Below are 23,349 nucleotides of genomic sequence, written 5' to 3'. Positions count from 1 at the left end.
AAACGTTTGTCGGACAATTTTTAATCTGTAGATTACTATATTAACTATTCCTTTTAAACTTCTACGTCATTAAAAAAGAAGTGCCATCTGGCGGCCAATCGGGCTTAGAGCCACCAGTGGATTAAAATTAGAACCCTAACAATTTAGCCCACATTGCTCCAGTCCCATTTGCATACATTTAAACATAGGGTGACAGTGAGCAAAATAACAATAGATGGGAAGTTAGTTTATTAAAAAGTATAAATTATACTAGGGTTGCAGTCCTCAGATTGAAATTGCATAGAATCAAATCCAATGATTTATCGACCATAGGACGGGGTACCGCAATTACAAAATACCACGGGTATGACGCTAAAATATGTAACTGGATTATAAATGCAATAAGGAACCCCATGGGTTTGGAAAAACGCTTCAGGTCGGTCAAAGTGCTAGCAATGCAGAGGTCAGGCCGAATTGGAAGCGGCACTCCCTAAACCAGCAGCAAGACATCCTCTACACCCCTCCCCCTCGTGGGGGCCGTTAGAACATTCTCTATTACAAGCAGCACTCGCCTAGCCACGCTAGCCTTGCCCTCATGTGGTGGCTAGAAACCGACAGCTAGTCAGCCAAGCCAGTAATGGTGAGACGCTATAGTGATGATTTTATTGGTGACTACCGTTATGGCGCGTTTGATTTAAAATTCACTCGAGTGAATTTAAATTGTTCAAACAGTTAACTCCTTGATCACAGCAACGTCGCGCAAAGTGGTACGTAGTACGCAGCAACTGGTGTGGGAAAAGTCCAAATTCACCTACCATTTATGTCAAGCCGTCAACGCAGTTTGACGCGTATGTTAGATTATCGAACGAATGCGCCACACCGAACGCACTACAAATCAAACGAGTTTCATTGTGAATTATATTCTGGTATACCTAAATGCAACGTTTCGGTTGGTGTGTTCGAATCGTAAGGCCAACACAACTACTCAAATCAGCCAATTATTCACCACTAAGATCACATTACATGCCTTTAGAGAATATAAAGCAAGCATACTTATAATGCAGTCACATTTGCTCCTGAGTGGCCAGGCAGCCTAAGGCACTGCATCGCTCGAGTCAACACTACTTTATCACAAGCCGTGATCGAGAGTCAAATTGGTCCATCGTCGTCCGGGTTAAGCAGTCATTGTAAATTAAATAGTTAACTGACGTGCCTACTTAAAATACAAATTCCTAGGACCACGTATATTATACATTTCTTAACCACTTGTCCGTGTCTGCTAGATAATATAATAATAAATCCCATTTAGCAGACGCTTTTATCCAAAGCGACTTACAGTCATGTGAGCATACATTCTACATATGGGTGGTCCCGGGGATCGAACCCACTACCCTGGCGTTACAAGCGCCATGCTCTACCAACTGAGCTACAGAAGGACATACAGTTGAGTGACTTTAAAAGGCACTATTCCACCTGTAGCGTAACCATTACACCTGATTCAGGGGGATTTGGTTAAAGGCAAACGACACATTTCAGTTGAACGCATTGCTGCAGAACTTATACTAGGTATCCCTTTCCCCGGAAAAGAGAACATATACCTACTAGCCTTCATGTCTTTGCAGGCAACCGCTGAAGTAAAGGATGTATTAACAGTTACAACTGCCAATGACATTCCATAAATGATAAACAGTTAACATTCACTGCTTTTATTGAACACTTTGAACCAAAAGTAATATTTTTGTACAATTTCGAACCAGTTCGATAGTGCCGCAGACAAAACGCATGAAGATCCAGGGGTTGAATGGAAGCGGTGATCAGTCCTAAAATGGCAGTTCACATTACCTAGAGATGGACAGATTGGAAACCATTAGTACAACACAAAATGAAGAGATTCTACAACAACTCCTTAATTTACTCAGCGCATGTGTATAATCACTAGGATTCAGGTGAAACACGGATCATGCAACAAACTCATCATAGTAAAAAAGGTTACTGAAAGGCTGGATTCAGAAAAGCTTAGTTACCCGATTTTCCAGCACAGCAAGGACTGAGTTTAGATTCTCTAAAGTGACATACAAACAAAAGTCAGTTACCGAAGTCATTGTCAGAAGTGTTAAATGTTGACATCGTCAACCCAGTCAGTGCAGTGAAATTATAATCACGAGGTTCAGCTGAAACACGGACTCACATGCAAATCATCATTTTGAGTTTGACGATACAACATTTGCAAGTATTCACAGGTAAATAACGTTGATGTAAGAATGACCAAGGTAGCAGGCAAAATGGCTAGTCCTCAGAACCAAACCCCCCAAAATAAAATAAAATAATGACGTTTAGAGATAGCGGCATCTGCTTACTGTCTATATAAGGGCCTACGGCATTCGAATTAGTGGTTAATACATTTAAATAGTTAAGCCCAATTCTTCAGGCAGGTAAAACATTAAGAATATATTTGATGTTTACCGTAGCCAAGGCCTTTGAATGGTCGGTTTAGTGAACCAATTTTTAAAAAATTAAATCGGATAAAACTGAAATGTATCAAGATATATTAGGGTGGCCAAAAGCTAGCCTAGCAAGTTTCCCACCAAAATGACTTACCAGCCAATTGCAAGCAAATGACCCAAAACTTGAGTCAAATATTACCTAATAAAAAATAGTTATAAAAAAATAACTAACTTACTGTCAAAATGAATCAATTGGTAGTTTATGGCGAAATCGTCCACATGTGCTGATGTCCACTTCTCCTCCAACCGCAGTAGGTGAGAAAGACTGATTGAGGGGACTGGGGGCGGATTTATATGTTTTACAAACCACGTGTTGTTGTGGGAAACACGCATGTTGCTTCCGGGTGTGGTATCTCCCCCTAAGACATTTCTTTGTTTCAGTTCCGCGTGGAACGAATCAACGCTGAACACTTTAAACCGCGAAAGATCATTCCCGAGTTTGACAAGATGTAATATAGAAATTGTGGTTCGCTATAATTTCCCCCTTCGATCTGGATATCTGAGAATACAACAAGTCACACTTTCTCAGAGGAAATAATTGACCCGTGTGCAGTGCTTGACTTGGGCAGGAACTCACCGGATGCTTGAGCTCATGTGCCTCTTTAAGAGCATTAGCTCAAAAGTTTTATGGAGCTCCTGGACCTTAATGTAAAACAATACCGGCACATAAAAAGAGTACCGGCACCTAGTTCAGTCCAAATCAAACATTTGGGATCAAACTATTATGTTATCATAACAAACATTTGTTCCATTAATCTGATATTGATTTATAAAGGCCAATTAACTGACAAACCAATAACTGGCTGATGACTGATCTGGTATATCCATATTTTCGAAACATGCCTATTTCTAACATATATATATATATGCCATTTAGCTGACGCTTTTATCCAAAGCGACTTACAGTCATGTGTGCATACATTCTACGTATGTGTGGTCCCGGGAATCGAACCCACTACCCTGGCGTTACAAGCGCCATGCTCTACCAACTGAGCCACAGAAGGACCACAACATTATTGCCATTTAGTTGAAAGTGTTGCTGGAAACACATTGCGTTTTTTTAAACATCTCCGCTTGTAAGCGTAATACAAGATAGTGATTGTATAATTGGATTGAAAGGACAGCAAGTTATTTTCCTTACCTCACAAAAATGGAGGAAGGCTCTGTTCAGTATGGCATGTGACATATCTACTGGACACCGTTGGACAAATTATTCTGCATACACTTTAAAATATATATTTTAACTTCATTTAACTAGGCAAGTCAGTTAAAAAACAAATTCTTATTTTCAATGGCGGTATAGGAACAGGGGTTAACTCAGGGGTTAACTGCCTTGTTCAGGGGCAGAACAACAGATTTGAACCTTGTCAGCTCGGGAATTCGATCTTCCGGTTACAAGATCAACGCTCTAAACACTAGGCTACCTGCGGCGCCGTGCCAATTTGAGTTAGTGTACTGTGCAAAATCAACACAGGAAAGCAGAATTCCAACCCTGGAACTGGAAATAGTGTGTTATGCGAGTGTTAATAGGTATGTATAAATCAGACATTTTTATTTAACTAGGCAAGTCGGTTACAATGATGGCCTAACGTTACCACTGATCTTCAATAGCCTAACCTTATACTTGGCTACTTGTAACTGAGTGTTTGTTACATTGAACGTATACTATTAGCTAGTTATAGAAATCGTTATCAAACATGCATTCTGTGGTTCCAGTTTCATGTCATGTGTGCGGTAACTGTAGAGGAACCGCGTCAGTTTTGCTAAGGACATTTCGTTCACATTTGAAAACCCTTGTAAATATAGCCAGCGACCTTGTTTTGTAATTGAGCAAAGTGCGCATGCGCGTCAATATGACGTTTCTTTGAACACTTATCTGTATTGTTTGGTGAGCTAAGATTCTTATGCCTAGAGTAATTGCTGGTTGTTAATACAGGTTCAGAGTTTTATTTATGTTCTCATCCAAATTTCTAGCATCGTCTATGTTTTGGACTGTGAAAAATAAAATACCAATTAGTAACAGCAGCTTCCCTAATCTAATCTTGTGGTTGTCAAACCTGTTCCATGTATTTGATCTATTCCAGAGTTAGCATACCTGATTGAACTTGTCAACTAATTATCAAGCCCTTGACTAGGTGAATTAGGTGAGCTACTTCAGGGCTACAACAAAATTGTGAAACATCTAGGGGTCCCCAAGGAGACGTTTGAGAACCACTGATATAATCAATCTTGTACTTATCCTGGCTTGTAATATTGTAATATTCTCTGCCTTTTATTTTCATCAGGAGGAGGATCTGGGTTTGTGGGAAGAGAGCTGACTTGTTTACTCAAGAACAAAGGTCATGAAGTCACAATAATATCTCGACAGCCAGGTCTGGGAAAGATCACATGGGTATGATTATGACCTAATTATATAGCACTGTCATGGGCAGAGCACGCACTGAAATAATTGTAATTCATTTTCCTTTAGTATTATAATACAAGTATTCCTCACTCCTACAGAGTAACCATTCTTCATATTAGCAACCATAAGTGATCTTTGTATGCACAAATGACTATAAGTCACTTTGAAGCATCTAAAAGCATCTGCTAAATGGCATTTATTATTGAAGTTATTATCTATTGGAATCTTTCAGGTTGACACCCAAACATAAAACATGGTGTCATCTAATAAACAATAATTAAAAAGCTATCTCATGCCCTGTTTGCAGGGTGAATTGGAGTCTGGTGGCCTCCCACCATGTGAGGCTGCTGTCAATCTGTCTGGGGAGAATCTTATGAACCCACTGCGATGGTGAGCAATGGAGCCCTCATTTTAAGCCTTTTCCAAAAATGAAAGCAATTGTCTGAGGATGGTGCTGGAACATCAGATTTTATTTGTCACATGTGGCAAATGCAACTGTTGTAGACTGATGTGAAATGCTTGCTTACTAGCCATTCCCAACTATACAGAGTAAAATACATGAGGAATAGAATACACAACCATGAAGATGTATACAGAGAGTATGAATAGTAGATCAATGTGCAGGGGTAAGAGGGATTTGAGGTAGATATGTAAATAAAGGCAGGATAAAGTGATTATGTATCAGGATAGATAATAATAAGAGTAAGAATAAAGAACAGAGTAGCAGCTGCATATGATGAGTGTGTTGTGTCGGTGCGTATATATAGTCTTGTGACTGTGCATAGTCATTGCAAGATAGGGTCAACGTAGAGTCCTTCTAACCATTTAATTAACTGATTAGCAGTCTTATGGCTATTTAGATGTCTTGTGGCTTGGGGGTAGAAGCTGTCTCTGAGCCTGTTGGTCCGAGAGCCAATGCTCCGGAACCATTTGCCGGATGGTAGCAGAGTGAACAAACAGCCTTTGGCTTGGGTGCCTGAAGTCTTTGGCATTTTTTTGTGCTTTCCTCTGACACCACCTGATAAAGAGGTCCTGGATTTCAGGGAGCTCGGCCCCAGTGATGTACTGGGCCGTCTGCACCACCCTCTGTAGTGCTTTGCGGTGTATTTGCCATACAAAGTGATGATGTAGCGAGTCAATATGCTCTCTGGTGCAACTGTAGAACATGAGGATCTGAGGCCCTATCTGACATAAAAAGAAAAGGGGACAGTTTGATGAAAACGTTTTAAATACAGGTTAATATCCATCATGGACTGGACTCTTTCCATACCACTCTTTGCCTCTCTCTCTCTCTTTTCTTTTTATGTTTGTCCCTCTCAACCCCACCCCCCCATTGGTTCTCCCTCCTCCATGTTGGTACAGGTGGAATGAGGGTTATAGGAAGGATCTGTTCTCCAGTCGGATTGACACAACCACAATTCTGTCTCAAGCCATTGCTGGGTCCCCCAGTCCCCCTCATGCTTGGGTCCTTGTCACAGGTGTAGGTAAGTAATCCTAGGTTCCTTGCATAAAGTTTCAGTGGCGCTTAAAGCATCCTTAGATAGTCACAAACAATATTACAATATTTTTACCACAATTGTTGGTTTGTTTTCGTCTCTTCCCCACAGCATGTTATAAACCCAGTCTAACAGCTCAGTACACAGAAGACAGTGAGTGGACGCCATTTGACCTCCTGTCAAGACTGGTGAAGGAATGGGAGTGGGCGGGGCGTCTTCCTGAAAACATTGCACAGAATACCAGACAAGTAGTAATCAGACCAGGTGAGTACTATACATTTATTATCAGAGTGTGTGTGTGTTAGATACAACTGGACAATGTTAATATGAATACGGTCCATTGAATGAGATGGCAGTCTTTTGTGATTTCACCACTGATACCCCTGCTCTACTGCCTTCCTCCAACAGGGGTAGTACTGGGCCGTGATGGTGGGGCCATGAAGCAGATGATGACTCCTTTCTGGCTAGGCCTTGGAGGCACGTTGGGGTCTGGCAGACAACCATTCCCCTGGATCCATGTCTCTGACCTGGCTGGAATCATCGCTCATGCCCTGGTGCCCTCTCCCGACACCCCCTCCTCTGCTGTCCCTCAAGTGTTTAACGGTGTCGCCCCAGCACTGAACACCAATTACGAGTTCACCAAAGAGCTGGGCCGGGTTCTGAGGAGACCCACTGTCTTCCCTGTGCCTGGATTTGTCATTGATGCCCTAATGGGTTCAGAGAGAGCCATAGTGCTAACCCAGGGTCAGAAAGTAGAACCCAAGAGGACTCTGGAGTCAGGCTTTCAGTACCAGTACCCAGACCTGAGCTCTGCCCTGAAGGAGATTGTGGGGAGCTAGATGTGAAACAGGAGATGTCAAGAGACTGAATGAGATTAGATTTTGTAACGTGAGAGAACTTCACTGATGTGAGCTTTTTCCCCTGAATAAATATGAGATGGACACTGTCTTTCAAAAAAAAAGTGTCCAGTGTCCACTGCAAGAAAGGATTATGTACATATATAAAATCTTCTACACGTTAGCCAATATTGCATTCTCAGCCTAGAGGTTTGTGACCTCAGAATGTAATGAGTAACATGATTTGAGCACTTGAACTTCACTGTTTATGAACTTTTATTTACAATATAAATATGTTATTCCCCATTACAGGAAACAACATGCAATTTATGGACCGTGGTGAGCGGAGGGTGGGGTTCTGACCAAAGTATGATGAATGTGTTTGGCACTTATTCACTTAAACACAGGATTTAACAAATCATACACTTTTATTGCCGTGTCCTTGACAGTTATATACTGAACAATGTTCACATTAACAATCTTCACCACATTCCCTTTTAGAAGGAGAGTTGCGCTTTAATCAAATGTTGGTGTTTCATGTCATGCCAGTTATCCTCAGCCTGATGATGTCAACCTGTTTTTGATCAGTCTATGAAGGGAACAGTTGATTTCACAGCACCAGGAAGAATGACCTTGGAGGGTGTTTCTATCTCGTTAATTCAAAATGGCACTGACTGGTCAGTCTAAATTACTTGAGTCATCCTCTGGCTGAATGATTGGCAGTTGATCTCCCCAATCACTACTCCGGGCACAGCGATATACGTCTCTGTGTGGAAAAGATACAATCAGTCATGTATGCAGTTTAACTTGGACAGTGGAAGTGTAATGATGATAGTTGGAGGATTCAACGTACCTGCCATGTCGATGGGCTGTCACCACAACCCGTTTAATCTCTCCACTAGAGCAGCAGACCTGACAGTGAACGTGTCTCGGCCTGCGCAGCACTGGTGCTGTGAGCCTGGCCCAGTCCAGCCCCTCTCCACCTGCCCATTCTGTTCTTGACAGAACCAGGTAGCTGAACCTCTCGGTCTGTCGGTCTGGAGCCTGTGAAAGAAATAACAGGACTAAGAAAAGGACAGGCCAGATTATCTTGCATTCATTGTTGACACCATTGTTGACACATGGTCAAGTATGCCAACAACCAGAAAATACAGTCAGATCCTTCAGAATGATCTCTTACCCCAGGTAAAGGGAGTGGGCTGTAGGCTTGAGAGAAGTTGCAGGGTACTAAGGGCAGTTGGAACAGCTTGGGACAAGGTGATTCATGGGGACACTCAAAACAAAGCAGACAAAAAAACACATGGGTGAAATAAACTGGCGAATGAGACAATGTATTATAAGGTGGTTCATGTATAATATCATACTGGGGCGAACACAGATGGTCTTCTAGGGTCATGGGCTGCTCTTTCTTGTTTCTGGGATTAGAGTAATAAAGGCATCATTATACTTTCAATAACTCATGTATTTAGATATTAAAAGCAATTGATTATAGTATATGTTTGAGAGAGTGAGACCTTAAGTAGTATGTCTCTGGCATCCATAAGTATCTGGTGGCCCTCTTTGGTCCCATTTTCTAACAGCACCTACAACAAAAGCAGAGTTCAAAGAAATGAGGTTGGGGTGATTCAAGGTAATATTACTTATTGTACAATGGATGGGGTTTGAGGGAACATTTTCACCAACCAGATAAGAGCTGGTCTTTCTCCACAAAGTGAGTATGGCATCTTCCCTCTCCTTTTGACTGGCCAATTCTGACAGAGAAAAGGCCCCCACCACCAGATCAAATTGCACCTGAAAGTATAACACCGCATCATCACTAATGCCATCACATTGTTAGTCTTGCACATAACTATACACATTGAAGGTAACTAGACTAACCTTAGGGGAGACAGGAAGGAACTGACGGAAGTATACTTGTTTGATGACAGGCTCATCTTTTTCGCTGCTGCCTGCTCAACAAAGAACAGCATAATGATTATGTAATTCTCTGTCTCGCTCCCTGTACATTGACATGAATGACTGGAGGTGCATACTGTACCTCTGAGAAGGCGATCTGCTATAGTGTTCATTGCCCCAGAATTGTCAACACACACCATCTCCTTCAACGTATCACCCCAAAATGAGTGTGATGCCCTGGGAAAAAAGGAAGGAGAATCATAAATGTGAAGTCTCACTACACAGACAGACAACTGAAATGATGTTATTGTTCTGATCCTCACCAGACAGCTGTTCCTAATCCTGAACCAAAGTCCAGGAGAGAATGAGGGGAGAAGGAGGGATCTCTTTTCTTTATCTGGAAAGAGTGATGAAAAAAAGTGAAAGGTCCCACTGTTGGCAAGAGGGGATCAGACTGTATATAAAGCATGTTGGTATGTGGTAAGACTGGTTACTTTACCTCATTTAGAACTCTTTTCACTGCAGCGTAGCCACCTGCCAGCTTAGCAACCATGTACACCACACCCAACTCTTCATCATACCTAGGACAGAGACAGAAGAGCAGAGTGAGACAGAAATATTAATTTACATGCTACTTTAAGCTTACCATGCAGAGATGTACATAGTTGAGGAAAACACACATAGCTACCTCATAGGGGACCAGTGGTATGTTATCTTCCTGAGATCGGAGAGCACTTTCTTTGTGATTTGGGTCTTCAGCAGTTGAAGATCTACATCTTAAATAAAAACAGACATTAATTTCACCTTACCACATGTTCTCCATCTTGTGTCCAATTGAGCAAGACACTTCCCTGGAAGTTGTTCATCCAGTTCACCTTTCCGTCACTCCCAACATTCCATATCGCCAATCTCTGCCCCTCTCTTTCTTTTAACATCCATTTGTATTAAGTCTGTCACCTCCACCCTTCTCTTTTGTCTTCTCCCACAGATTATTCTCCAGGGCCATGGCTCTTTCCCTTAGTGTTACATCCTCAGGTGCTCTTTTCCTGCTCCACAGGAAGTTGGTGAGACTGCGTGCTTTGTCAACCAACCCACTCACTTCTGTGCCTGCAAGTTGGGAGGATAAAAGACTAGAATAACACTGTCTCTAAATGGTAATAGATTAACACTGTCACTAAATGGTAATACTGTCTCGTGATATTTTATTACTCTAAATAAATAACATGGCAAGAAGTAACACTATTGAGATATGGATGTCAAATCTCCTCTACCATGAATGATAGCTTGTGCTGCTTTCTGGAGTTCATCTGGCAGGCGCAGTGTCTTCAGATTGGTCACCCCTGGGTGTTTCCTGTGGGGAGCACCTTTTAGGAAGTCTGCATGGGATTGTGGATGCACTTCTGCACTTAGTGCCTGTGGGTAAAGAGTAATTATTCGAGACATAACTGACATTAACATCCTCAATATTATTATTCCCAACCTCTATGAATAAGGATGGTCAGTCTTCAATTAGACTTTAAGGTCACAAAAAAATAAGGATGTAACATAGAAGAAAATGCCACATTTAAGAGAATGGATCAATGACAGGGCGAGAAGAGCAAAAACAAGACATACTCTGTACATTATCCTCACAGCAACCACCCTTTGATAAAGGACACGCGCACCATAAACTCGAAAAGCCATATCTTCGTTTTAACAATCCAAAATGTCTACATGGAATAGTAACTATACTAAATAGCTAGCTATTGGCTACCTGGCTGACACAACATGCGAAGCGATCACGTGTACGTCTACCAAATACTTCCGCATAGGCAACCGCTAAGGCGGAACCTTTATTGCCGAGCTAATTCACAGCATATCTCAACAGAGGCGCTAGCTGGTTGGGTGATTTCCCGCGTTAATCACTTTCTAGTCTGCATCTGCCTAAATTCTTTAGTGTTCTTAGATACAAAAAACGTTCTTATTTGGCAAGTAACATAAACATTGTACAACATGAGACGCACAAGAAGCTCCAGGAACACATCTCAAGGTGTAGCATCAGCAAATGCAGTGTCTCCGTCCAAAACAGGTTAGTGCTTGCTGGCAGGCTAACGTTAGCTTTGTTGTTAGCTGGCTAGCTAGCTACGCTTCGGTTGTGTGTAATTTTGCTTACCTAACGTTAATTAGCCACTAACAAAGTACTGACAGGAGCTGATAACTATTCTGCTTTTTAAAAAACTTGTTGAAAAGTTTGCTTGACTCAAAGTCTGTTGTGACATTGATTGGCTATAAAGCTGTATAGCTCTCTGTTTGACTGAAACATAGCTATGCAAAAACGTGTACGTCTAGTCTACAGCATCTGTTGCGTTGTTATATTAATATCTCGGTGACTGTTCTCTCCTCAGTGTGGCAGTGGAAGGGGGATGAGGGTCAGTGGGAGCCATACCCACCATCCGCATGTGCCCAGCTAGACTCAGCCCTCAGCTCTGGAGACGCCACGGTCTCACTGACGTTTGGCTCTGGAGCAGCATATGACGTAGACTTGAAGAAAATGGTCCAGGTCAACACAGTAACCAAGTACAAGAGGAAAATACGCTCTCACACACTGAAACCAGGTTAGTTGTCAATGTGGATATTACATGTGTCTATGTATGTGTGTTACCTACAACAAACCAACACATGCTATCCCCCTGTAGAGAGTTTAAATGGAGGAGATGCAGTGGATTTAACCCAACAAGATGCGAGTCCAGTCCAGATTAAAGTGGAGGAAATGGAGGAGCAGCCAATCGCCAAGAAGAAGCGGGGTGAGGGAAGGAGCCAGAAGAAAAGTAAAGTGATGCCCATGGATGAAACAGAGAGCAAAGGTTTTAGCATTTCCTTCCATTTTTATAATTTAAATGTGTTGTCTAAAGTGCTTTCAATGCTATAAATACCCATTGTTTTAGGACATGGAAATCTATTTTTGTTCATGTGTGATACAGTAATGTAAGGGGTTGTGTCAATTACTGTATACTGATGGCTCTTTGTAATGTGTTCATGTTCTCTTAATAATTGTGGTTAATGTCAGATGTCTTTTTGATGTGTTGTGTATTAACGGTGCTGTTTATGTTTTGCAGAGATTGTGAAGACTGTGGTCATGAAAGGAAAGGCTCCAGTTGATTCAGAATGCAAAGCCAAAGCCGGCAAGGTACAGTACACTGGGATTTCTTTTAGACTGGCAACTGAAGTGTTCTCTTATGATGCTCACCCCTCGTCTAGGTGACAAAACCACGGCATCTGTGAGCTTTTCTAAGACAAGCTTTGGTCACAGTTCTCAATGTGGTGTTTCTGTTTGAAAGTGTTTTAGTCACATGCCTCTGACACAATCTACCATGTATGCAGTATGCACAAAATCTAGAAAAAATGACTAGGGTCTGGTTTCAATGATGGGACACTTTTTGCAACTTTCACTACGGGAAAAAAATATGTTCCGGGCGGGTCCTCCTCAGACAGACGACTATTCCAACAAATAGTGAGGCAGACATGTCAGAATGGCGTGATTCAAAACCAAAGTTTGCAGGCAAAATCATTGCAGTGTTTTAGTGAAGGTAGTTGTTGCAAACTAGCCACTTGCGAAATGCACTCATTAAAAATAATCTCCATTGATCTCCATCTGGCTAGCTTCTATTTTGTATTTTAGCTTCAATGCCATACAACTCTCCTTCCGTGGCCTCCAATTCCTCTTAAATACAAGTAAAACTAAATGCATGCTCTTCAACCGATCGCTACCTGCCCGCCTGTCCAACATCACTACTCTGAACGGCTCTGACTTAGAATACGTGGACAACTACAAATACCCAGGTGTCTGGTTAGACTGTAAACTCTCCTTCCAGACCCACATCAAACATCTCCAATCCAAAGTTAAATCTAGAATTGGCTTCCTATTTCACAACAAAGCATCCTTCACTCATGCTGCCAAACACACCCTTGTAAAACTGACCATCCTACCAATCCTCGACTTCGGCGATATCATTTACAAAATAGCCTCCAATACCCTACTCAACAATTTGGATGCAGTCTATCACAGTGCCTTCTGTTTTGTCACTAACGCCCCATATACTACCCACCATTGCGACCTGTACGCTCTCGTTGGCTGCTGCTCGCTTCATACTCGTCGCCAAACCCACTGGCTCCATGTCATCTACAAGACCCTGCTAGGTAAAGTCCCCCCTTATCTCAGCTCGCTGGTCACCATAGCATCTCCCACCTGTAGCACACGATCCAGCAGGTATATCTCTCTGGTCACCCCCAAAACCAATTATTTCTTTGGCCGCCTCTCCTTCCAGTTCTCTGTTGCCAATGTTTGGAACTACAAAAATCTCTGAAACTGGAAACACTTATCTCCCTCACTAGCTTTAAGCACCAGCTGTCAGAGCAACTCACAGATTACTGCACCTGTACATAGCCCACCTATAATTTAGCCCAAACAACTACCTCTTTCCCTACTGTATTTATTGTATTTATTTATTTTGCTCTTTTGCACCCCATTATTTTTATTTCTACTTTGCACATTCTTCCACAGCAAATCTACCATTCCAGTGTTTTACTTGCTATATTGTGTTTACTTTGCCACCATGGCCTTTTTTTTGCCTTTACCTCCCTTATTTCACCTCAATTGCTCACATCGTATATAGACTTGTTTATACTGTATTATTGACTGTATGTTAGTTTATTCCATGTGTAACTCTGTGTCGTTGTATGTGTCAAACTGCTTTGCTTTATCTTGGCCAGGTCGCAATTGTAAATGAGAACTTGTTCTCAACTTGCCTACCTGGTTAAATAAAGGTGAAATAAATAAATAAATAAAAATATTCAAGCGGATAGAGTAGTGATGTAGGCAGTGACGTAGTTTCTCTATGCCAAAACAGTCCATAATTGAAAACAGTCTCTAGTCACTGTTGCCTAGTGTTGGGTATTCCAGACTTCCCTTCTCACCAATTCTAAACCCTCTCTTTTCCTCACAGGCCCATGTCTACAGTGAAGGAAATGACGTATATGATGTAATGTTAAACCAGGTAAAAACATAACGACATAGTAATAACTACATAAGTGTATTTGCTAAATGATTTGTAAGGGAGATGATTTGTTTGTTGTTTCACAGACAAATCTTCAGTTCAACAACAACAAATTTTTCCTGATCCAGCTACTTCAGGATGACAGTGTTAAGGCCTACAGTGTGTGGTTTAGATGGGGACGAGGTGGGTTCATGTCTTTGTTTTCCCAAATGTTTTGTGATATTGGGAAGTAGTGTTTTCTAACACATGGTGCCATCTCTATTTAGTTGGTAAGGTTGGACAGAACAATCTAGTTTCCTGTGGTGGAGATCTTCTTCAAGCCAAAGATCTCTTCAAAAAAAAGTGAGTGTATGTGATGGGAGTTGATTGATATTGGGTGTTTGAATGATTGGGGAAAAAAGCTACATTTTTGAACTAAGTGAATATTGCTAAGAGGATAATGTATAAATGTGTGTTTTGGTGTAGGTTTCTGGATAAGACCAAGAACGAGTGGGCACACCGAACAGACTTTGAGAAAGTGGCAGGAAAATATGACATGGTGTTTATGGACTACAGTACCAATGGAAAGGCAAGGAATAAATCATCTCAGACTTTCCTCATATCGTCAATGTTTTATCTCTCAATCAAATCAAATGTTATTGGTCACATACACATGGTTAGCAGATGTTAATGCGAGTGTAGCGAAATGCTTGTGCTTCTAGTTCCGACCGTGCAGTAATATCTAACAAGTAATCTAACAATTTCTCAAAAACTACCTTATACACACAAGTGTGAAATCATCTACATATCTCCCTGCTCTGCATTCATTAATTCTCCATTCCATATCTTCTCTCCCACCCCTCTGACCTTAATGGTCCACTGTTCTCCAGCTTTAGGCAGGTGAATCTGTGCCTAAGCAGTGTTCCTCCTTTTCCAGGAAGAGCCCCAGCCCCTGCTTGCATCACTGTCCCAGAAAAAGCCCTCCAAGCTGGATGTGAAGGTCCAGTCCCTTCTTGAACTGATCTGTGACATCAAGGCCATGGAGGAATGTGTGCTGGAGATGAAGTTTGATACCCGAAAAGCTCCTCTCGGTGAGTAGGTGTAACTGACGAAGTAAATGTGAAATGGTTTTTGTAACTTTTCATTGCGGTTTTCCTCTGTAGGCAAGCTTACAACAGAGCAGATCCGTGCAGGTTACTCAGCACTGAAGAAGATTGAGGAGTGTGTGAAGAGAAAGGGAAGCAACCGCGAGCTACTGGAGGCATGCAACCAGTTCTACACACGCATCCCCCATGACTTTGGGTCAGTAATGAATGTTCTGTATTTCAAGCTGCTCTATCCACTGGCATGTGTCCATTCATGGTAAATAACCATTTTATTATATTTTTCCCAGGTTGCGAACTCCCCCAATAATCCGCTCAGAAGAGGAGCTGAAGGAAAAAATTGCTTTATTAGAAGTGAGCATGACTTATTTGAGTACTATATTTTCTATTACCTGCAGATCCTACCATTCAATAACATGTTCTTACAAATTGAAATTGCTGGATGTTGGTTTGGTATGGAATCACGCCGTCTGCAGCCTGTTTGACAGTGTGTTGTCTATCTCCAGGCACTGAGTGACATCCAGATAGCAGTGAAGATGGTCCAGTCCAGTGCCTACGGTGATGAGCATCCTTTGGACAGACAGTACAACGCCCTCCAGTGCCAGCTACAGCCACTGTCCTCTTGTAGCCAAGAGTATCAGGTGAGCACCTGTGCTTTGCTTGAGTTTACTCGAAGTATGTTCATGTGTAGTTTAGAGGTCTGTTACAGCTGGGTTGGAACAAAAGCCTGCATATATTGATCAGGTAGGGTGTCTCTTCCTTCCACTGCTCAATTGTTGTTCTCTCGCTGAAGGTGATTGAGAGATATCTTCAGACAACCCATGCTCCCACTCACTCTGACTTCACCATGACTGTTCTGGACATCTTCTCTGTGGACAGGGAGGGGGAGAAGAATGGCTTCCTCTCACAACTACACAACAGGTACCTAATGTTTTATTGTCTGCTTACACAGGCTGTCCAATGCCACTTTAAAAGGGATTTTAAAATAAAGATGGTACCCGTGGTGAATGGTTCTCCTTCGGGGTGTGTTCTGCATTGTTATTGTGTGTGTCTCCCTCAGGACGCTGCTGTGGCATGGCTCTCGTCTGTCTAACTGGGTTGGAATCCTCAGCCAGGGCCTCAGAGTGGCCCCTCCAGAGGCTCCTGTCACTGGATACATGGTGAGATTGTGTGAGTGAGAGACTGTGAGAGAGAATATGACTGAAATGAAATGGCACCTGCTGCATAACAGGGCGATGACAATTGTTTCTTTCTCCTAGTTTGGGAAAGGTATTTACTTTGCTGACATGTCATCGAAAAGTGCCAACTACTGCTTTGCCAATCAACGCAACAAAACTGGACTCCTACTGTTGAGCGAGGTGTGAGATTTGTAGTTCTATTTTTTTCCTCTACACAAATGCGTTGTTTCCAATTTGAGAATAACCCTTCTGGAAATGATCTCATCCATATGAAGCGTTTGTTTCCATACACCTGCTATTATTCATTTGATTTATTAGGATCCCATTAGCCGATGGCGACAGCTAGTCTTACATAACGGAAAAAACATTACAATTTACATGCATGTACATTTTTTTTAAATATATATATCCCTGTGTGATGCAATATGATGTGTGTACTCCCTTGGTAACAAGTGATCTGTTTATTCGTTGTCTTGGTAACAGGTTGCCCTGGGTGACAGTAACGAGCTGTTAGCAGCTGACTATGAGGCTGCCAAACTACCTGCAGGGAAACACAGCACCAAGGGCCTTGGACAGACAAGCCCAGACCCCAGGAACGCTGTCACATTGTGAGTTTCTCTCCCTTTCACTCACTGTAAATGTTTGGTTGGTTGGTTGGTTGGTTTACTCTAACACAGATGAGTAATAAAAAAACAGACATTTCTAATAGTTTTACTTGAACCTGAATCAAGATTTCCGTCTTACATGTTGTATATGACTCGCTTGAGTCTTCCATTGTTCACTTGTCTCCTCGCTCTCTCTCTTGCCCTGTTCTGTGGTTCTCTCAGGAATGGAGTGACAGTCCCAATGGGGCCTGGAATGAAGACTGGGGTGGGAGCAGGTGGCGGCTACTCCCTCCTCTACAACGAGTTCATTGTCTATAACCCTGCCCAAACCCACATGAGGTATTTACTAAGAGTTCAGTTTAACTATTCCTCGCTGTGGTGAGACAGGGATATACTGTAAAGACGTGTGTAGCAAAAAGAGACATTAACACATGAAGTAAACTGTCGCATAATAGTAATTTGGGGGGGGTATATTTGTCCTGTTACTCACAAGTGTGTAATGGAGATGCCTTAAGGGCACAGCAACAGATTTTTTTGTTATTCTTTCGATTACTGACCCAATGCTTCAACCTCGAGGCTATCTGCTGCCCTTAAGCTTAAGCTGTGGTTATGAAAAATGAAGAGTAGACTCAGAGAAATTCTGATTAAAAAAAATTCACAACTCATGAAATGATCCCTAAGGGGTTTTAATGTCTGTGGTGTTGAGGCTGTATTACTCCCAATAGCTTTATTTCAAAGCCTTGCATTGTATGATGTCCATAAGAGGGCAGCAACAATTAACATGGGTTAAATTCATACATCTGTTGCATTCCAAGCATTTTTTAAAATACAGTGGATGATGTGTGTTTTGAAGTGATACAGCTTGTTTAGACATCAGCACAGATTTTGTTTTATGTTGTCAAATGTCACCCTGAGTGTTTCTTTCTAATGTAAATCAATATAATACAAATGCATGAATTGAAGGTTGTTTTATATATAAGCTATTGCTATAACTATCACCACAAAACTGATTTTTATTGATAACAAAAATATGAAAAGTAAGTCTGTAAGAGCGAGAGATATCACTCATCAAATATGTATGTCCAGGGGTTTCCATGTAAAACTAAATAAAGACTGTTTTCATTGTGAACAGGGGTTTTGCATGTGTGTTCGGAGTAGAGCTGGGACGATAAACCGAAAATTATCGGCACCAACCATACTGATCACTTCTCCAGGGCCAGATTAACAAGTCATAGGCCTTACACTTTGTTTTTTTATATGGGGGGTTAACTCAGTCGTGGTCTCAACTTACTGTTGAGAGTTAAAATGGTACGATACACAGGGTGCAATTTCAAAATATGAAATGCTTACTTTCAAGCCCTTAATTAACCAACAATGCAGTTCAAGAAATGGAGTTAAGAAAATACTTACTAAAGTAACACAATACAATAACAAGGCTATATACAGAGGGGCAGTGTTTCTCTGTTAGTCAATAGCTAGGTTTCCAATTGGTGACAGATTTTCATGTGAATATACTAAAATACGCATAAAAACAATATGCATTTTTTCCCACCAGAGATGTTACATTCTAATTGACTTGTTGCGGATAAAAGGATGTGCGTGATGACGTAGTGCACGTAAAAATATATTTTGCTTTTAAATTCCCATGTACCGAAACAAAACAAAAAACTGGTTAAATGGGTTTCTATCCTATCGCATTTTCACTCTACTGATGGTTTTGTCACAAAAAATGTATATAGAATGTGCCCGCTCTGGTATTGTCATGTGCGATCTGGCCAACAGCTCACATACAGTGCCTTCAGAAAATATTTACACCCTTTTACTTTTTCCACATTTTGTTGTGTTACAGCCTGAATTTAAAATGGATTAAATAGACTTCTTTTTTGTCACTGGTCTACACACAATACCATAATGTTGAAGTGGAATAATGTTTTTTTAATTAAAAAAAGAAAGAAAAAAAAGAGCTGAAATGTCATGTGTCAATAAGTATTCAGACCCTTTGTTATGGGAAGCCTAAATACGTTCAGGTGTAAAAATTAGCTTAAGTCACATAATAAGTTGCACGGACTCACTCTGTGCAATGTGTTTAACCACATAAATGTAAAGTCCCCATATTTGGGGACTCTATTAGATTTTTAAAAATTAAATTCAGTCTGGTATGAGAACAGTAGCCCCTATCTGCAAAAGCAGGGTGTCTGTGGAAAGCTGAGTATCGTGGCTATTGATCTGTGCCTTAATCTTTGGTGTTACTTACTACCATATATGGGCATACAAAAATATAATGGCATGCCAAGGTGATGACAATTCAAGATGACTGCTACATAGATTCCGGTTAGCGTTGTGTAGCATAAAGGAAATAAACACGGAATACGTTGATACACACCGAAAGCCGGGACTCCACAGATCACAAGGATGTTTTATTTGTCTGCCGGTGACCTACCGTTATTGACCACCAGCCCCAAGAGTCCAAATGTTTTATTTTACACAATTTATTTTTCACCAAACAGTAAACATAAAATTTTATTGGTCACATACACATGGGTAGCAGATGTTAATGCGAGTGTAGCGAAATGCTTGTCATTTTACAAAGTAAGCTTCGATTTGGTTTGCGCTAAAGATACATGGGTGGTATCAAATTAATCCGTAGGTTGGTAGGGACAAATCTAGCATATTGCCAATGTTATCTGATGATGTATGACTAAATGGCAACATTGAATGTCCACTGAGTGACTATCTTTGTGCATCAAAAATATGATGCTGCCCGTTTTACACGCTGAAGGCATCCATTACACGGGATTGACTACTATGGCACCTTGACGGTCTTGTAGCCAGCGAGATGAGCTTCCAGGGATATGCAATTGACCTGGGTGGGACAAAGCAAGGCCTAGAATATTTGATGCGCAATGCGAGTTATTGCTACCTGGCTCAGGGACGTGACGCACTGCGTACGCCACATTAGATTGTAAACCGATTAATCGCTTTAATTTCAACACTTTAGCATAAAATATGGCTTCTCGGGGGGGTGTAAAAACTAAGCATATTGAACAGGGAGCTAAAAAGGAGGCAGCTATGAATAAGCATATCGGCATAGAAGCTTTGGTCGGACTCGGATCGGGGAGCGATTTGGACAACGAGATTTAGACTCGGCCAACGACTATAGTTTTCTAGAAGGATTGGATCCACTTTTAGATCTGTAAGTAAATTATTTTCATGACTTTTATATAACTAATTTTATGTATTTAGTTTACCTCGGCCTATGTAACAAGTAATTTCAATGTAATATAAGTCCTAAATTTCATCCTTGTGGCCATGTTCCTTCTCATGGCCATGTTTACTTGTGGTTCTCACCTCTGCCTTTGTCTCCAAAGTGTTATTGTTTGCATTGTGTGTGTTTCACACCTATGAGACACTGTACAGATAAAGTTAAGGCATGGTGTTTTTACTTTACAGTAATGTCCTTTTTGTAAATTTAGTAAACTGTAATTCTGTGTGTCTTACAACAATATATCCCTTAATTTAATTCACCACAGAGGATTTGGATGATGACGTTTGGGAGCCCCCGGTCAAGGTCTTCACCCCCCACTGCTATGACAATCACCCCATCTGATGGTTCTACATCCACTTTTCATAGACCTCTTGAAAAGAAAATGGGGGCTTGTGGCACCATTCGTCCTAACATAATCGGTTTCCCCAGGACCAAGGTAAACAACATGACCAAGACAGCGGAGAGGGGGACCATATGTTGTATCAGGACGAACAAGCTGCTTTTTGTGAAACTAGGGAAGTAACCATGCTCACCACACAGCATAAGGCATTCAATAGCGACCATGTCTCAAGGAGGGTGAAAAAGGAGAATGTCCCCATTCCTGATTCTGTGAAGGACTACAATGCCAGCATGGTGGGTGTTGACCTACAGTTGAAGTCAGAAGTTTACATACACTTAGGTTGGAGTCATTAACTTGTTTTTCAACCACTAACAAACTATAGTATTGTCAAGTCGGTTAGGACATCTACATTGCATGACACAAGTAATTTTTCCACCAATTGTTTACAGACAGATTATTTAACTTATATTTCACTGTATCACAATTCCAGTGGGTCAGTTTTCAACCATTTCTACAAATTCATTGTTTATATATGATCAAATATTGTCACCTCCATTCTCATCCACACAACATAATGAAACCATTCTGAAAACGTGGTGTGGTATGGTATTTATTAAAGGAGAGAAAAGAGAAATAACATGTTTGACACACAGCTGGGGAACAAAGGACAAAAAACGAGTTTCATGTGAACTTAAAATGAAACTTAATTTATATATTTCAAGTAACTATTGCGTACTACATGCATTATAGCTGATTTACATTGAGGTCCTTCTCTTAGGTTTTTAAAGGCATGTACATACAATTGAGGTTGGAAGTTTACATACACTTAGGTTGGAGTCAATAAAACTTGTTTTTCAACCACTCCACAAATTTCTTGTTAACAAAATATAGTTTTGGCAAGTCGGTTAGGACATCTACTTTGTGCATGTGACACAAGTCATTTTTCTAACAATTGTTTACAGAGAGATTATTTCACTGTATCACAATTTCTGTGGGTCAGAAGTTTACATACACTAAATTGACTGCCTTTAAACAGCTTGGAAAATTCCAGAAAATGGCATGGCTTTAGAAGCTTCTGATAGGCTAATTGACGTAATTTGAGTCAGTTGGAGGTGTACCTGTGGATGTATTTCAAGGCCTACCTTCAAACTCAGTGCCTCTTTGCTTGACATCATGGGAAAATTAAAAGAAATCAGCCAAGACCTCAGAAAACAATTGTAGACCTCCACAAGTCTGGTTCATCCTTGGGAGTGGTTTCCAAACGCCTCAAGGTACCACGTTCATCTGTACAAACAATAGTACGCAAGTATAAACACCATGGGACCAGCCATCATACCGCTCAGGAAAGAGATGCGTTCTGTCTCCTAGAGATGAACGTACTTTGGTGCGAAAAGTGCAAATCACTCCCAGAACAACAGCAAAGGACCTTGTGAAGATGCTGGAGGAAACAGGTACAAAAGTATCTATATCCACAGTAAAACAAGTCCTATATCAATATAACCTAAAGGCCACTCAGCAAGGAAGAAGCCACTGCTCCAAAACCACCATTAAAAAAAGACAGACTACGGTTTGCAACTGCACATGGAGACAAAGATTGTACTTTTAGGAGAAATGTCCTCTGGTCTGATGAAACATAAATAGAACTGTTTGGCCATAATGACTATCATTATGTTTGGAGGAAAAGGGGGAGGCTTGCAAGCTGAAGAATACCATCCCAACTGTGAAGCACGGGGGTGGCAGTATCATGTTATGGGAGTGCTTTACTGCAGGAGGGACTGGTGCACTTCACAAAATAGATGGCATCACGAGGAAAGAAAATTATGTGGATATATGAAGCAACATCACAAGACATCAGCCAGGAAGTTAAAGCATGTTCGCAAATGGGTCTTCCAAATAGACAATGACCCCAAGCATACTTCCAAAGTTGTGGCAAAATGGCTTAAGAACAACAAAGTTAAGGCATTGGAGTGGCCATCACACAGCCCTGCCCTCAATCCTATAGACATTTTGTGGGCAGAACTGAAAAGGTGTGTGCGAGCAAGGAGGCCTACAAACCTGACTCAGTTACACCAGCTCTGTCTGGAGGAATGGGCCTAAATTCACCCAGCTTATTGTGGGGAGGTTGTGGAAGGCTACCCGTAACATTTGACCCAAGTTAACCAATTTAAAGGCAATGCTACCAAAAACTAATCAAGTGTATGTAAACTTCTGACCCATTGGGAATGTGATGAAAAAAATAAAAACTGAAATAAATCATTCTCTTTACTATTAATTCTGACATTTCACATTCTTAAGAATAAAGTGGTGATCCTAACTGACCTAAAACAGGGATTTTTACTAAGGATTAAATGTCATGGATTGTGAAAAACAGTTTAACTGTATTTGGCTAAGGTGTATGTAAACTTCCCACTTAATATATGCCATTTAGCAGACGCTTTTATCCAAAGCGTGGTTCGAACCCACTACCCTGGCGTTACAAGCGCCATGCTCTACCAACTGAGCTACAGAAGGACCACATCCACTGTATCAAGACAAGGAAGTGGTATACTTTTTTTCCCACGTTGTGGACATTGCTACAGTAAATGCGTTCATTCTCCACAAGCAGATGGCCAAAGCAAAAGGTCAAACCCCTTTCTCCCAGTTGGCCTTCACCAGCCACTCTATTCATACCCCTTGACCTATTTCACATTTTGTTGTGTTGTAGCCTGAATTCAAAATTGATTACATCATT

The 23,349-nt window shown here is 41.2% G+C and overlaps 3 protein-coding genes and 1 long non-coding RNA gene across 5 annotated transcripts; 2 read left to right on the top strand and 2 right to left on the bottom strand.

The window, feature by feature from the left end:
- Positions 1-1,664: 1,664 nt before the first annotated feature.
- Positions 1,665-2,822, bottom strand: LOC118401895 (uncharacterized). Its single transcript, XR_004829383.2, has 3 exons — positions 2,660-2,822; positions 2,004-2,041; positions 1,665-1,821 (listed from the first exon to the last, which is right to left on the bottom strand). It is a non-coding gene; the product is annotated as an uncharacterized LOC118401895 (long non-coding RNA).
- Positions 2,823-3,636: 814 nt separating this feature from the next.
- sdr39u1 (short chain dehydrogenase/reductase family 39U, member 1) lies at positions 3,637-7,410 on the top strand. Its single transcript, XM_035799564.2, has 6 exons — positions 3,637-4,013; positions 4,769-4,875; positions 5,195-5,277; positions 6,250-6,371; positions 6,495-6,647; positions 6,792-7,410. The coding sequence occupies exons 1-6, from the start codon at positions 3,998-4,000 to the stop codon at positions 7,220-7,222; spliced, it is 912 nt and encodes a 303-aa protein (XP_035655457.1). The 5' UTR covers positions 3,637-3,997; the 3' UTR covers positions 7,223-7,410.
- Positions 7,411-7,628: 218 nt separating this feature from the next.
- Positions 7,629-10,929, bottom strand: mettl17 (methyltransferase like 17). Of its 2 annotated transcripts, none has more exons than XM_035799562.2 (14): positions 10,730-10,929; positions 10,387-10,528; positions 10,073-10,222; positions 9,804-9,891; positions 9,615-9,696; positions 9,439-9,512; positions 9,258-9,352; positions 9,098-9,168; positions 8,903-9,010; positions 8,734-8,802; positions 8,584-8,634; positions 8,400-8,492; positions 8,073-8,263; positions 7,629-7,985 (listed from the first exon to the last, which is right to left on the bottom strand). In XM_035799562.2, the coding sequence occupies exons 1-14, from the start codon at positions 10,796-10,798 to the stop codon at positions 7,898-7,900; spliced, it is 1,371 nt and encodes a 456-aa protein (XP_035655455.1). In that variant the 5' UTR covers positions 10,799-10,929; the 3' UTR covers positions 7,629-7,897. The 2 variants fall into 2 exon arrangements, with proteins under 2 accessions (XP_035655455.1, XP_035655456.1); XM_035799563.2 differs by having other exon boundaries at positions 9,804-9,885.
- A 33-nt stretch (positions 10,930-10,962) lies between these two features.
- parp2 (poly (ADP-ribose) polymerase 2) lies at positions 10,963-18,142 on the top strand. The gene is made up of 17 exons (XM_035799561.2): positions 10,963-11,183; positions 11,500-11,709; positions 11,791-11,958; positions 12,211-12,281; positions 14,098-14,148; positions 14,235-14,331; positions 14,415-14,490; positions 14,614-14,716; positions 15,065-15,218; positions 15,291-15,429; positions 15,521-15,584; positions 15,737-15,871; positions 16,024-16,151; positions 16,291-16,390; positions 16,490-16,588; positions 16,892-17,016; positions 17,236-18,142. The coding sequence occupies exons 1-17, from the start codon at positions 11,108-11,110 to the stop codon at positions 17,393-17,395; spliced, it is 1,956 nt and encodes a 651-aa protein (XP_035655454.1). The 5' UTR covers positions 10,963-11,107; the 3' UTR covers positions 17,396-18,142.
- Positions 18,143-23,349: the final 5,207 nt, after the last annotated feature.

This window comes from Oncorhynchus keta, chromosome 23, assembly GCF_023373465.1.
Source record: "Oncorhynchus keta strain PuntledgeMale-10-30-2019 chromosome 23, Oket_V2, whole genome shotgun sequence".
Lineage (NCBI taxonomy): Eukaryota > Metazoa > Chordata > Actinopteri > Salmoniformes > Salmonidae > Oncorhynchus > Oncorhynchus keta.
The sequence above is the reverse complement of the archived record's forward strand: the minus strand, read 5'-3'. Positions and strand labels throughout refer to the sequence as shown.